We start from the raw sequence: 15,801 nt of genomic DNA on the forward strand, positions 1-15,801 counted from the left end.
CAGATCCACCTTCCCATCTCCCAGTAGCATCTGTCCAATGGGAGTTGAATGCATCTTGACCTTAGGGGTTCTTTGGGTTTATCTAACATTGGGTTCTTATGTTGTATACCTTTTTGGTCCACTGACTGACCCCTCTATTTTTTTCATCAGGACCGAATATTTTTGGATGATTATTGCTTTGTTGTCTAGTTGGAGATTGGATAGACTTAGGCAGCTTCTTTCTCAATTCATTCCATGATTTCCCTGGAGATTCTTTGTCCTGTTGTTTCTCCAGAATGTCATTATTTCTTCCCCATTATTTTCTCTCTAAAGTATTGGTATGGCACACACGGCCTACGGCCCACTGCCCTTTGGGGGTTTTGTTCTACGGGGGGGGGGGGGTGCAAACTTGTCCTCCACACAGAAAACTGTACAGATGATCATTTTTATGTTCTTGGGAAAAGTTTTTGTCTCTTTCTCTTTCTCTCTCTCTCTCTCTCTCTCTCTCTCTCTCTCTTTTGCAAGGCACTGGGGTTAAGTGGCTTGCCCAAGGCCACACAGCTAGGCAGTTATTAAATGTCTGAGGCCGAATTTGAACTCAGGTCCCGACTCCAGGGCCGGTGCTCTGTCCACTGTGCCACCTAGCTGACCCCTACACCGTAGGGTTTTGAAAATTTATTTTATTTAGTTTTTTTGGAGTTTTTCAAGGTAATGGGGCTAAGTGACTCGCCCAAGCTCACGCAGTTAGGAGACGGGAGATTGGAACTCAGGCCCTGCGGCCCGCCCTGTACCCATCTTGATCGATACGGGTGTGGCTGGGCGGGGGGCGGGGGGCAGTTTATATGAAAATGCCCCGATGCACCTGTGCGGCATTTCCAGCCGCGGCTTCCAATCGCGCCCCGAAGGCCCCGAGGCCCGGCCACCCCGCCCCACAAGCCCCCGCTCTGCGCCTCAGCTCCCCCGCGTGCCCGGGGGCCGAGGGCCGAGGGCACGACTGGCACGGCCCCGCCCGCTCCCGGGGCGTCCTCCTTCGGCACTCTGCCCCTCCCCCCCGCCCGCGCCCGGAGCGACGCCGACGTGATTGGACGGGATCCCCGGAGCCATGGTTACGCCGAGAAGACCCAAGGACAGGCTCAGACGCAGGCGCGTCACCGGGGAAGACGCGGCCGCCGCGGCGGACTACGTTTCCCGGAAGACACTCGGGCGCCTTTCTGGAGGCGTCCGCCAACAGAAAGCCGCGGCCCGCGAGCACGTGCCGGCCGCCGGCCAATAAGCGGCCGGCGCCGCCGCCGGGGCCGGGCCGGGAGAGGGGGGGCGGGGCCGGGGCCGGGGCGCGGGCGGGGCCAGCGCAGCCTCTCCCCCTCCCGGCCCTCCCCCTCGGCTCCACTACGCTCCCCTCCCCCCGCCTGCCTTCCCCTCCCCCTCCCCTCCCCTCCCCCAGCCCCTGCCCTCCGCTGCCATCCTCCCCTCCCCCTCGCCCCCTCCCCCCTCTCCCCTTCCCCCGGCGGCTCTGCTCCCCGCCCCCCCTCCGTCCCCTCCCCTCTCCCCCGGCCTCCCCGCGGCCCCGCACTCACTGCTGCCGTGCTCGGGGCGCGCGTGTCTGCAGGTGGAGGCGGGGGAGGGGCGGCGGCGCGGGCGCGGGTGGGGGAGGGGCGGCGGCGCGGGGGCCGGCGGGCCGAGGAGGCCCCGCGGAGCCGAGGTGAGTGGCCGCCGCGCCCCCGCCCCGCCCGCGCCCCCCGCCCGCGCCCCGCACGCTCCCCGCCCGCCGCCGGCGCCTCCGCGCCCTCCCGCCTCCGCGCTCTCGCCGCGGCCGCCCCCCGCCGGCCCCGGCCCTGCCCGCGCTCGGCCTCAGTTTCCCCCGAGCGCCCGGGCCGGGCGGCGCAGGGCGGCCCCGGGGCCTGCTTCGGCCCGCGAGGCCCAGGCCCGGCTGCGGGCGCCGAGGAGCGGCGGCCGGGGCTGCTGGTCCTGGAGCCGCTCCGGAGCCTCCTGCCGCAGGGCCCGGCCCGGGGCCCCGGGGCGGCGAGGGAAGGGCCCCCGGGGCCGCCGGCACCCCAGCCCGGGCCAGTGCCAAGCGGAGGCCGGGCTGGCAGCGCCCGGGGCGCCCTCCCTCGGGCTTCGGCGGCCTTGGCCCGCGCCCCCTGCCCCTGGCTCTGCCCTCTGGGGCCCGCCGGCCCCAAGAGGCTTCCCCTTGCCGGTCCTTCTCCGTGGCCTCCGGGCCCCCCGGCCCCCCCGCCCCCGGGCCCCCCGGGCCCCCCGGGCCCCCTCGCCTCCCCCCCCCCCCCGCCCCCCGGGCCCCCCGGGCCCCTCCGGCCCCCCCGCCCCCGGGCCCCCCGGGCCCCCGGGCCCCCCGGCCCCCTCGCCCCCGGGCCCCCCGGGGGGCTGCCCAGAACTCGGCCCGGCCTCCCGGGCCAGGCCAGCAGCCCCTGGCCTCGGCCGCTCCCTGGCCGGAGCCCCGGGCTCCTCCGTCGCGCTGCAGCCCCTGAAGACCCCTCCCCACGACGGGGCTAGGTGACTTAGCCAAGGTCCCACGGCTAGGGGCCATTACTAAGCGTCTGAAGGCAGATTCGAACTCGGGGCCTCCTGACTCCCGGGCCTGTGCACCGCCTAGCTGCCCCTACCCTCGTCTTTTTTTAGCTAAATGATCATCTGTTCCCGCTTTCCTTCTCTCCTACGGTCTCTCCCTACGTTCCTGCTCCCGTCTATGAGAACCAAATCCGTGGGGCGCCCTTTGCTCTGGGCCTTTAGTCCACTGCCCCACTTCCAGAAGAGTTGGTGGGTCTGAAGCCTAGTCAGGAGCCTCCCGTCACCGGGCTAGCCTGCAGGAGTATGTAGCCCACAAGAGAAGCCTTCAAACAATACTCCACAGACCTGGACTTCCCTCTCCTGCACATTTACCTGATCTCTTTTTTTAATGATTTAAATTTTTTTTATTTATTTGAGGCAGTTAGGGTCAAGTGACTTGCCCAAGATCACACAGCTAGGTCATTGTTAGCGTCTGAGGCCGAATTAGAACTCAGGTCCTCCTGACTCTAGCCACCACCTAGCTGCCCCCTTCATTTACCTCCTCTCACGGACAAGAGCCACCTTGCAGAGAGATCGTGGGTGAAGCCTTAGAAGGAAGGACAGGCACATAGAGGGGCCATTCCTGCCTCTCTTTGTGCTCAAGGTGATTCTCTGTTGGAGGTCTTCCTAACAGACTGGATCCTTTGGGATCTTGTTTCTATCATCCAGCGTTTTTGCAACGCTCTGTCTCTGCTTTGATACAGAAACGCGTATCAGAATGCAAAGTAGAGTAGCAGCTAGGTGGTGCAGTGTATGGAGCACTGACCCTGGAGTCAGGAGGACCTGAGTTCTAATTCAGCCTCAGACGCTTAATTACCTAGTTATGTGGCCTTGGGCAAGCCACTTAACCCCATGACCTTAAATAAATAAAAATTAAAAAAAAAATTTTTAAATGTAGCTGGCTGCAGAGCCCAGTGGCACTTCATGAGAGACTTCCTTTCCAAGTTAATTTATTAAGCACCTATTGTTTTCAAAATATTGGAGACACAAAAAGAACCCAAACAAGATCCCTGCCTTCCAGGAGCTGACCTTTGACTGAGGAAAGCACATGACATAGATCCGTACCTACCTGCAGACAAACTCTGGGTCTGATCCCCTCCGCCAGGCCGGCATTCACCAAGCTGTCCTCTAGCCTCACTCACTTTCAGTTGTTTTGACCAATGAACAGCATGAGGGATTGTTCACAATCTTGTGAATAATCTCCCAGCACAAACCTGCTCAGACTAAGGCCCAAGTTCTAAAACTGACCCTTTACTAATAGACTCTGGAATTTTATTGGAAACTGAGGTTTAGCTCCCTGGCTTAAAATGCTCAGCTCTGGCCTCTCCACCCTCTCCACAGGGTCCCAGGTGCCTCTGACCAGCTCGTTCTTTCAGAGGCCATCATGTGGTCCACTTGGGCCTGGTGACTTGACCCCTTTGATAATATGACTCTTGTCACTTCGCATTTGGCCCCAAATCACAGAGGTCATGATTGAGCACTGTCTCATCCCCAGGCCCCTGGTACCAGATCAAATGCTCTCAGCCGGATACCATGCCAGGGAGTTGGTGGCTAATGCAGGAGGAAGCCTCCTTCCTGCTAGGGGCCACAGGGTGAAGTCTGGATGATGGCCCCTGAAGCCTCAAAACCATCAACCCAAGCCACACAAGCAAGCATTGATTTATATTTTCATTTTGTTATGTTTTGTATTTTACAATTTCCTCCCAACCTCACCCCCCCAACAGAGTCTGTTAAGAGCATTTATTTAAAAAAATTTTTTTTTTAATTTAAGGCAACAGGGTTAAGTGACTTGCCCAAGGTCACACAGTTATGTGTTTGAGGGCAGATTTGAACTCATGTCCTCCTGACTCCAGGGCCGGTACTTTATCCACTCTACCACCTAGCTGCCCCCCAAGCAAACATTTATTAAGCTGCTGCTGTGTGCTGAGGCTACAAAGACAAAAGTGAAGCGGTCCTTACTTTCCAAGATGGTCTGATGGAATGGGAGGTGGAGGATGATGGCAATATCATATCTTTTTTATTTTATTTTAAGGCCATGGGGTTAATTGACTTGCCCAAGGCCACACAGCTAGGCAATGATTAAATGCCTGAGACCAGATTTAAACTCAGATCCTCCTGATTCCAGGGCTGGTACTCTATCCACTATGCCACTTAGCTGCCTCCAATATCTCTATGTTTAGATGTATGGAAAACAATACAGGGTCATGGGAATCACAAGGTCTCATATAGACACTGGTTCTTGAATCATGCATCTAAGGAAACAGGATTATAAAAGGTGGAGGAGAGAGGACTTCATTTTAGGCCAGGGGGACATCCCCTGCAAAGTCATTGCAGCAGGAGATTGCACAGTGGAGGGGAGCCCCAGAAGAAGGCAGGTGTGGAGGCATAATACATTTTTAAGGCTTGGAAGGAAGTTCAGAGGACCTCAGATGCTAAAACCAGAGGGTGACTGATTTATTCTGTTGGCAATAGGGAGTCACTGCAGAATATGGAGTGCTGGCAGGACATACTTTAGGATAGTTGTGGGTAGATTTGGAGGTCCTCCAGGAGGAAGGTGATGAGGTCTTGAACCATTCACATGGCTGGCTGAATGGGAAGAAGGGGGAGTCCACCAGATTTCACCAAGATTGTCCATGTCCTATGGTGTCTCCATTCAGCGAGAGGTCTGTGGAGAGCCAGAGGATGCCCTTGGTGCCGTTCCCATGGGGAGCCCTTAACACTAACATCAACCTCTTTGACTTGTCTTGGGGAAGCTGGACCATTCACAACAGATCCAGCCAGGGAGAAGAGAAAGACCCCGAGAACAGACATGACAAAAGAAGACAGATGTATCAAGAGAGATGCCTCAGGGAGGAGGTTAATAGTGGGGCTAGAGGCCAGTACAGTGATGGGATGGAGCAAACCAGGACTTGTAGTGCCCAGGAGTTTTCTTTTGCTTCCCTGAGTTCTCTGTGGTTAGTGTCAAATCCCCCCTTGAGTAGGCTTGTGAGAGAGGGCGCCCCATACATTTGGACAGGGGATACTTATACCAATTCTGCACCTTTTTCTAAAATGGATGGCTGTCTACTGGCTGATTAAAACTGGAAGCAAACCAGTAGGGGCTCATGGGCAGCTGTACTAGAAGGAATAAGCCCTTGGGTTATCTCTATAACCTAAAGAAGTAACAAATAATGGGATTTGGGCTCAGATCCCCTGGTCTGGAGTTTCCTGAGATTTAAGGTAGTGATCTTTGTGGGAGTAGCAGATATTCCAAGGAGGCCTTGAAGGCCAAAGTGGAGAAGGATTCATGTGGTCAGCATTTGAACCTTGGTCAGTGAGGAGATCAGCAAATACTATCCTAGAGGGATGGGGAGGGCCTCCATTCCTTTACCATATTTTTTTTTTTTTTTTTGCAAGGCAATGGGGTTAAGTGACTTGCCCAAAGTCACACAGCTAGGTCATTATTAAGTGTCTGAGGTTGGATTTGAACTCAGGTCCTCCTGACTCCAGGGCTGGTGCTCTATCCACTGCGCACCTAGCTGCCTGCCTTTAGCATATTGGAAAGAGTTCATTTGAGAGCCTCAAATTGGCAGTGGCTGAGATAGCGCTACAAGCAAGTCAGAGTGGCAGGGTCAGCCAGTCCAGGTCAGATCCCACCTGCAGCCCTCATTGTGGAATGACTGGATCGGAACCTCACCGAGGCCTGACCTGCCTTGTCTCCCCTCTGCCCTCACCATTCTCTAATTGGTCAAGCTTTGTTATGCCACTGAGATCATTTTTAGCCTAGGGGGCTCAGAGGCTCCTCAAGCCTGGGTAGCCCTCCACTCGCTGATTCGCAGTGGTATTAATATTAGTAGTGGTTCAATCCTGTGTGACTTTGTGACCCTATTTGGGATTTTTTTGGCAGAGATATTTGAGTAGTTTGCCATTTCCTTCTCCAGTTTATTTTGCAGATGAGGGAAACAGGCAAACAGGGTTAAGTGATTTGTCCAGGGTGTCACAGTAAGTGATTTGAATTCAGGTCTTTCCTTATTCCAGGCCTAGCACCAGGACCAGTAGTACCCAAAGTTATAAGTGCAAACCCAGTCGTTCAGAGCCCCAGGTTAGGAAAATCTCAAACATACTGGCATTTGTTTTTTTTTGTTCCATTTCAAAATGTCTCTACCTCACCCTTGAGAAAATCAAGATAAGGATGACTTTTAGGTAATAGAAGCAAGCCCCATGGATGACGGACATTGTAACTGGACAGGCCTGGGGAGGGGCCAGGAGTAAAGGGTTGACTTTGGATGGGGGGATCTTCCTTCTGGCCTTTGAACAGTCTTGTGGCCCAGGATGTTCTCAGGGCTCGGTGGCTCCCCTCTATCCCTTCTATAGCCTTCCTCAGTTTTTCTTTTTGGCTGCTGTTCCTGTGCCACCCTCAGTGGGACAGATGGGGCTGTTTCCCCCAGTATGGCTGCTGCTATCTTTGCCTTCTTGATCTCTTAAAAAAATGTGGGTGTCTCTTTAAGCACTCTGGGATTACCCAGGGTTCCTTCCCTGGTGATTTGTGAAGCTTCTAGATTTTTCTTCAGGACTACAAGGGGCCAGTCAGTTCAAGCCTCTGCCTTGAGATAGGAAGGTCAGGATTCTCAATGGCTGGTTTACCTGGGGGAGGTCAGAATGAGGAGGCAGGATGACTTGTGTCTGATGAACCCAGGTGAGTGGGAGAATGATGGTGCCCTCAACAGAACAGGGAAGTTCTTTGGATGCATCGAGTTGGGGCATGCCTTACAAGCAGTTTGTGATATGTAGGATGCACATCAGAACCAGAGGTATAGCCCTGGGGGTTGCCTGTGTAGACACCTGTGGGCAATGACAGGATCACTCAGGGACAGTGTAGAGGGGCTCAGTCCCTCTCTTAATTTCTCATCTGTAATTGGAAGGCAAGGGAGCAATCAGTTAGGAAACTCTTACTATATGCAAAGCACCAAACAAATATATGAGCCAAAGATAGACCCCTTATTCTTATTCTACAGTTAAGGAAACTGAGGCAAAGAGGGTCACACAGCTAGTGTCTGAGGCTGGATTAGAAATGAGGGAGATAAATCTTCCTGACTCTGGGCCTGGTTTTCTAAGCTCAGTGATGCCCCCAGAAGATTTTGGGGGGGATTTAGTCAGTTCTAAATCTGATAATCTGAAGATCTCTACAGAGTTGAGATCTCTGAGGGAAATGTCAATTTCTTTAGGTCAGGGTTGGGGGTGAGGAAGGGATGGTGGAGTCTATGAGGAAGATTCCAGATGCAGGGGCTGGTGACAGAAAGGGGAGCTTGGAAGCATTCGTCCCTTTCTCAGGCTCCCCATTCTCTCCCCCCGCCCAGGTCCACAGATGTCTGAAATCCTGCTGTGGCCGGAGCAGCTGAATGGAAGAGATGAGGGGCTGGAGGGGCCACCAGCCAGAGCCAGGCATCAGGTGAGCTGGGTGTGCCTGTCCCACACAGACCCCTAACCCCAACCCCTGGGCTGGTTGTCTCCTAGTTCTGTCCTGATTCGCTTTCTGCCTTCATTCTTGTGCCCTGGATGACCCTGAGTCTCTGTCTGCCTTCCTCTCCCAATTCCCTGTGTCTACTTTTGGCTCAGGACCTTTCATCCCCTCTGCCCCCTGTTGACACTTGGGGCAGATCAGGGCCTCTGAAAGTAATCTCCTCAACTCCCAGCCCCAGACAGGATCCTCCCTCGTGGCCATGGCGGACTTAACCTTTGCTGATGTAACTGTGAGCTTCTCATGGGAAGAGTGGGGGCTCCTGAGGCCTGAGCAGAAGGAGCTCTACAGGGATGTGCTTTGGGAGAGCTACGGGCATCTGGGTGCCCTGGGTGAGTCCCCAGGGGGCTGGAGCGTGTCCCTGCATCCCGCTCCTCCATCTTGCTCCTTGTCTCCATCACTCTTCGTCACTCTCAGGTCATGGAGAGCATGGACGCCTGTCCCTTTTTACAACTGGCAAACAGAGGCCCAAAGCCTAGGTTACCGAGCCAGTGGGTGCCAGGGCCTGGAATCCAATCCGAGCCTCTGGCTGTCATTTCCTGGCTGTCCTCCTTCTCTTTCTCCCCCATACTTCTGTCTCCCCATCCCATGGCTTCATCTGTGACCTTGGCCAGACTTCCTTGCCTCCCCCTTGAGTTCTGTCCATCGGACCACACTGCAGGGTGGGGAACTCCATTGGGGGGCATTTGAGGGATTGTTCAAGTAGCTGGTCCTTCCCTTAGGGCCGGGTTCCTTCCCCACCCCATTCTCCTTATCTCTTTCCCAAGACCATGGGCTTGAGGCAGAGAGGAGGACAAGAGATGGGAACAGGCAGAGGAGGACTGGAAGGCGGCTGTGGGAGGGAAGGAGTAGGACAAGTGAGGGGAGGAGCCATGGGGAGGATAGACAGTAGGCAGAATGGCAGGGCCTGGGAGGAGGAACTTAGGAAGCATGTGGCAAGTGGAGAATGAACAAGACAGAGAAGCTGTGGGCCTGGAGAGAGGAGGTCCTGAGGAAGGGACAGACAGGCACAGAGGCAGAAGGGGCCCCTGCTGGAGGTCTCCCTGAGTTGGCCTCTGCCCTGACATGGATACCACCCAGACTGCCAGCTTGGGGCTTGCAGGGCCATTATATCTCCCTCTTTCCCTCTCCTTTCCCAAACAGGAATCCCTGTCCCCAAACCAGATCTGATTGCCTTGATTGATGGAGAGGAGGAGGCCAAAGATGGGCAGCCCTGCTTGGCTCCTCTCCAGGAGGAGAGCTTAGCAGGAGGAACCCAATCAGGTGAGGAAGCTCTCCCTGGTCTTCACCCAGCCTGCCTTGTGGTTCCACAGGGAGGGAGGACGTGTCCACGGGCTGAGTGAGGCAGATGTTGGTCAGTTCTGCCAGCAGCCACCCTCAGCTGCTCAGGAGGCACAGTCCATCTTGAAGGTTCACTGGGTGGAGGCCTCTCATACACAGCTGGGTACCCCCCTCCCCCTGCTCCTCCCCACCCACTTGACCTCCCCCCACTATATCTCAATTGGCCTGGGGTCATTGGCATTGCCAGCCAATCTGATGCCTTCCACCCAGGGACATGAACAAGTCCTGATTCTGTGTTGCCATGGACACAAGTCCTCTTGGAATCCCTGTGACCCCATCCCAGACAGGACTTCTGTGTCCCTCCTTCCCTTCATTCTCTGGGGTCTGAGGCTCCTAGCTGGGTCAGGATCCCACAGGGCACCCCTGGGGGAGCTGAGGCTCTCTCTCAGCTATAGGTCTCTCATTCCTCCTAGGACAGCCCTGGCTGGGTTCTCTTCTCCCTGAGCCTTTGTTTTGGGCAAAAAGAGGGGCTTGACCTCCATAACATGGTTTGCGAAACATTTCATTTGAGCCTCAGGTTACAGCAGGTATTATTATCTCAGTTTTACTGATAAGGAAATTGAGGCTCAGAGCAATTAAGTCCCTTGCCTGGAATCACAGAACTAGTTAATGTCAGAGGCAGGATTTGAACCCAGATCTTCTGGGTCCAAGTCCAGTCTTCTTATATGCTATACTACTTTCTAAAAGGTCTTTTCTCTAAGGTGGTCTTATGTCTTTGGAAAAGTCCCTTTCTGGGGGGTGGCTAGGTGGTACAATGGATAGAGCACCGGCCCTAGAGTCAGGAGTACCTGAGTTCAAATCCGGCCTCAGACATTTAATAATTACCTAGCTGTGTGGCCGTGGGCACGCCACTTAACCCAATTGCCTTGCAAAAACCTAAAAAAGTCCCTTTCTGGGTCTCTGAAAACATGAGCCAAGGGTTTTAGAAGCTTTGGCCACAGGGACACTTAATGGCCCTTCTGACTTTGCCCTCCTGGCAACTTCCCTAAGAGGGTGGGTTGGAGGCTTCTGTTTCCTTGTTACTTGAGTCCTCTTTCCCTCCAGGCTGTGGGAAGAGACTCTGTAAGGAGAATCTTCAAGAGAATGACCCCCAACATAGAACTCTGCAAGCTGCCACCTCCCTTCAGGACCAGGCACCACCACCAGGGCAGGATGCAGTGAGAAGGCCAACAAGCCCTTGTGTCCCCACTGGCCCTCAGAATGACCTTGTGGCTGCAAACATCTCCATTGGACTCCCCCCTGAAAAAGGAGAAAGAGAGGTCTCAACCCAACAGAGAGCTCTCCCCAGTGAGTCAGAGTCACCTCAATACTTGGAAGAGAAGGGCCCCTGGAAAGACCTCCCAGTACTGACCAAGGGGCCCAAACAATATAGATGCAGGGACTGTGGGAAAAGCTTTCATTGCAAATCTCCACTTGTCCGCCACCAGAGAACACACACGGGTGAAAAACCCTTTAAATGTCCTGACTGTGGGAAAGATTTTAGCCAGAGATCCAACCTGAACATCCACCAGCGTGTCCACACAGGGGAGAAGCCCTACACCTGTGCTGACTGTGGGAAAGGCTTCAGCCACCAGACCACACTTCGTATCCACAGACGAACCCACATGAAGGAGAAACCTTACATATGCGCTGAGTGTGGGAAAGGCTTCAGCCAGACATCCCACCTGCACGTCCACCAGCGTGTCCACACAGGCGAAAAACCCTACAAGTGTCTGATCTGTGGGAAAGGCTTCAAACAGAGCTCCAACCTGCAGGTCCATCAGAGAGTCCATCGAGGAACAGTATCCTCGAATCGTCCAGAATGATGGCCAAGAACCCCAAAGCCCGCTACCTCATTTGTTCATTCATTTAGTCATCTATCCTTCCTAACAACCTACTGAGTATTGAGTTCTTTCAGGTCATGAAGGCAAAGCACTACCGATTTTCTTCTAAATAAGCTTATAGTCTAAGGATGGGGTAGAGAAAGGGACATGGAAAAGAGGCCGCACGCTCTACTGTCAAGACTGTCGTATTTGGGGTGAAAGGACCTGGCCCAGCTACAACCTTCCCGGATCATCCTCTTCTCTGATCAGAACAACCATGGGGCCATCTGGAAGGAATACTGGTTTTGAATTCAAAGAACCTCAGAAGCTCAACCCTGCTGTGTACTAACTTCAGTTTTCTGGCCCTTAGGGCCTCCTCTATAAAAAGTTAATGGCATTGGTCCCAGTTACTGGGGTAATAAAAGCGGCACTTGGAAAACTCTGGCTGAAAATAGGCATAGATCAACATCACACCACATTAACAAGATTAAGTTCCAAATAAATACATAACGTAGACATAAAAAGATGATGGTTATCATAGGGACTCACAACAAAATTCTTTACATGAGAGAAAAAGTCATGATCCAGCAAAGGAGATGATTACAGAAGATAAAATGAACAATTTTGACAATATAAAATTTTTTACACAAAGAAAATCCATGTAGTTAAAATTAGGAATCGGATAACCAGGGGAAAATCTCTTCAGTAATTTTTTTCAGATAAAGGTCTCATTTCCAAGAAATATAAGGAACTTATTACAATTTATACAAATGAGAACTCTTCCTCAAATTGATCAATAATAAAAAAATTTGAGTGAAATTTTTTTTTTTAGGTTTTTGCAAGCAAACAGGATTAAGTGGCTTGCCCAAGGCCACCCAGCTTGGTAATTATTAAGTGTCTGAGACCGGATTTGAACCCAGGTACTCCTGACTCCAAGGCCAGTGCTTTATCCACTACGCCACCTAGCCGCCCCGCTATGCCACCTAGCCGCCCCGCTATGCCACCTAGCCACTCCATGAGTGACATTTTCAAAGAAAATTTCAAGTTATTAACCATCATATAACTTAGTCTCTACCTCATACCCATCAAATGTGACAAAAGAGGAAAATGACAAATGTTGGAGGGGCTGTGGCAAAACAGACATCCCAATGTATTGATGGAGCTATGAATGAGGCTGGCCATTCTGGAAAGCAACTTGGACCTTTACCTATCTAAAGTCACCAAACTTTGCATATCCTTTGTCAGTAATACCACAACTTGTCATTTGTCTCACATAGAGAACGAAGGAAAAAGACACATGTGTATATAGATGCTTGTGTATGTTTAGGTGTATATATATATATATATATATATATATATATATATATATATATATAATCTATACACACACACATACAAAAAGAAAATATGGTAGCTTTTCCTATAGTAGCAAAAAAACCCTGGAAACTAAGGAGGTACCCACCTATGGGGAATGACTAAATTAGCAAATGTTACTATAATGCAATAATCTTTTGCGACATGAAATGATTAACTGGCCAATTTTACAAGAAGCTTTAAAGATCTTTATGAAGTTATAATTAGTGAAGTGAACAGTTATGAAGATAGACAATATAAGACTGAAGAATTATGAGGCAGTGACAAAGGAGTCCAGAAGACCAATCATAAAGCAGATGCGATGAAGGGGTGATGAACTCAGAATATGGAACAACATATTTGGGACACTGAAAAAATGAATTTCCTTTGCTTGACTATCTTTATTACAAGGATTTTGATTTACTTTGCTGTTCAGTTGGGAGAGAGAAAGAAAATGCTTAAATTGGAAAAAATAAAATTTAAAAAATTTTTGTGATTGGGCTTCAACCTCTAAGATTTTTTTTTTTTATCATATGGTTAAGAGTTTTGTCAGGTCCCTTCCAGCTATTAATCTTCCATTATGGGGGGATGAGGTAAATGCAAATGTGAGGTTCAGGTGAAGGTCTATGAAAAATTAGAGGGTGAGAAATCAAGGAAGACTTCAAGAAAATGACCCCTGAGCAAGTCTCAGAAGAGAGGGGCTTTACCAGAGGAACACGGAAGAAGAACTTTCCAGACTTGGGAGATGAGATGAACAAAGGAGAGGCAAAGATGAGAAATAAGGATTGCAAGTTTGCCTACTTTGACCAGAACATAGAATGTGCAAAGAAAGGGGAGACAATCTAGGACCAGAAAACTTGGGGGAAAACAGTGTGGAGGGATCCAAAGTTTAGACTTAATACGGGTAACCACAGACTTCAAATGTCACAAAGGAAAGATAGGAGCCCAATGTGTAAAATGCTTCAAGGGAATTCCACACTGGAGGCAAGGAAATGTTTTAGGAATTAAATCATAAAGGGAAAAAAAACAGTGAGGAAGAAAATGGAAGATGCTGTGTAGACGCATCAGCAGCTCACCCACCAATATAGATGATGAGAAGGAATTTGCAGGAGATGAGAGCAAGGTTAGGTAACTAGATTAATATAAGACCCTGGAACAATCATCTAAAAAGGGGAACATGAATGATTCAAATGAGCTTAACCTGGTGAAGGAAGCCAAAGACATCAAAAAGAACTTTTAAAGCTATATTGGAAGTAAAAGGAATAGAGAAGGGGTAGATAGAACCTTTGCATGGAGAGCATGGTAGAGTTCATTCTGCTAGAGAATTATCTTGATAATTAATCGATCCATACAGTTATTCTAGCAATGAATCTTTACACTGTTAATAATAAAATGATTCATGGGGAGTTGCTAACCAAGAAAAATAATGAGACAGTAAGAAAACACCTTGAAAACTCCCCTTGAATTCGAGCCAACTGACCCCAATGAACTTTATCTTTGGGTCCTGAAAGAATAGGAAAAATTGTTGGCTAAACCACTGTAGGTGTTACTTGGAAGATCATAGAAACTGGGAGAGGTATTACAAGGGTGGAAAAGGTGAGAGAACTGATTTTCAAAAAAAAAGGATAGTCTACCTGCATGCTTGAGCTTGGGATTCCTGGGAAAATACTAAAACAGATCATCTGCATCAAGAAAATTGGGGGGAAGGTAGAAGAGCCAATATAGAGGAACAAATCCTGACCTGCCCTTGCTGGAACCCTCCCCAGAGCAACAATAGAAGTCTCTAGTGGATATTGCTAATTTCTCTGGACTTGGCTTTGAGTCCAATTTGTTTTATTAAGACATAAATAAAATTGTTCATATTTTGAAAACAAAAATGGAAAACCGATTCTTGGGCTTCATCAAGGATAGGTCTTTGGAGATTAACATGCTTTCCTTTTGTAACAGCATTTGCTAGATTAATAGATACAGGGAATGCTGTAGGTGCAGTTTTCCTGGATTTTGGCAAAGATTTTGATAAAATATCTCATGTTATTTGTGTGGAAAAGAAGATAAAGTATGGATTAGACAATAATGTAATCAGATACATCAAACTCAGTTGGGTGGTTGGACTTCAGTAGTTAATGGGTAGTTTGATGGCAGTTGGCAGAAAGTCTACAGTAGAGTGTCCTGGGAATTTGTATTAGCATTTGAGTATTTTCAATCATAGTTTTATAGATGAAGATTGTGCTCAAACCATTTTTCTGGTGACACCAAACGAAGGGGACAGATGAACACCCAATGACAAGTAGGACCCAAAAGGACTTTGACAGACTGTAGCATAGGACTGAATCTATTAAGATGAAATTTAAGAGGGATCAATATAAAATTTGGTCCTTGGGGACCAAACCAATATCATAAACCTATGATGGAGAGTCATGGAAAGACAGCAAGAGTTCTGGAGAGGGTCTGTGAGGTTTAGTGCAAATTCAATATGAGTTTGAGGGTGACGTGACAGCCAACAAGACTCCAACAATCCAAAACTTTGTTGATGGAGATAGCCTCCACCTGCTCTTTGACTCAGTGATGTGGTGTCCTTGGCTCTTCCTATACAAGATACATCCTGGCTCCAGGTATTCTCTCTTTCTATCCCCCATGTCCTTTTTGCCTCCTGTCATCTTTGGCTTCTCTAAAATTCCACCTTCTCCAGGAAGCTTTTCCCTAAATCTCTCTTACTATGATGCCTTGCCTTTGAGATTCTCTCCAGTTTATCCCTTCTCTATCTTCTTTGTCCATAGGTGTGTGCATGTTTTCTCCTTCATTAAATTGTGAGCTGAGGGTGGGGACCGCTTTTTACCATGGCTTTTGTAGCACAGATCCTGGCTCAGAGGAATTATTGTTGACTTGAAGAAATGAGTATTCCTTTATCCAGAACCTTTGCCAGACCTCTTCTGACGTGTATTGAAGGCCATTGCTATGCATGATCAGAAGAAGACCTGATGTTTGTCCTTCATTCTTGAAGACCATGACATCAGGGAGGTGATGCCATGAGAAGTACATGAACTGGATTGGAGTGAAGAGGGGCTGTGCTAAGTCACCAGTCTCACTTTCTCCTCCAGAGTCACCTGGGTCCAGTGACCAGATGTGGTTCAGGATCCCTGGAGATGGCCTTGGATGCCACGCAATCAGGGTTAAGTGATTTGCCCAAGGTCTCACAGCTAGAAAGTGGCAAGTGTCTGAGACTGGATTTGAACTCTCTTCCTCCTGACACCAAGGCCAGTGTTCTAT

At 50.4% G+C, this 15,801-nt stretch overlaps 1 protein-coding gene across 1 annotated transcript; it reads left to right on the plus strand.

Annotated features, from left to right (window-relative positions):
- Positions 1-1,081: 1,081 nt before the first annotated feature.
- LOC141509987 (uncharacterized) lies at positions 1,082-14,371 on the plus strand. Its single transcript, XM_074219914.1, has 6 exons — positions 1,082-1,244; positions 1,421-1,678; positions 7,878-7,969; positions 8,214-8,370; positions 9,182-9,301; positions 10,424-14,371. Exons 1-6 carry the CDS (start codon positions 1,082-1,084, stop codon positions 11,182-11,184), a joined length of 1,551 nt encoding a protein of 516 aa, XP_074076015.1. The 3' UTR covers positions 11,185-14,371.
- The last annotated feature ends 1,430 nt before the right edge of the window (positions 14,372-15,801 follow it).

Source organism: Macrotis lagotis, chromosome 1, assembly GCF_037893015.1.
Source record: "Macrotis lagotis isolate mMagLag1 chromosome 1, bilby.v1.9.chrom.fasta, whole genome shotgun sequence".
In the NCBI taxonomy this organism is placed as follows: domain Eukaryota; kingdom Metazoa; phylum Chordata; class Mammalia; order Peramelemorphia; family Peramelidae; genus Macrotis; species Macrotis lagotis.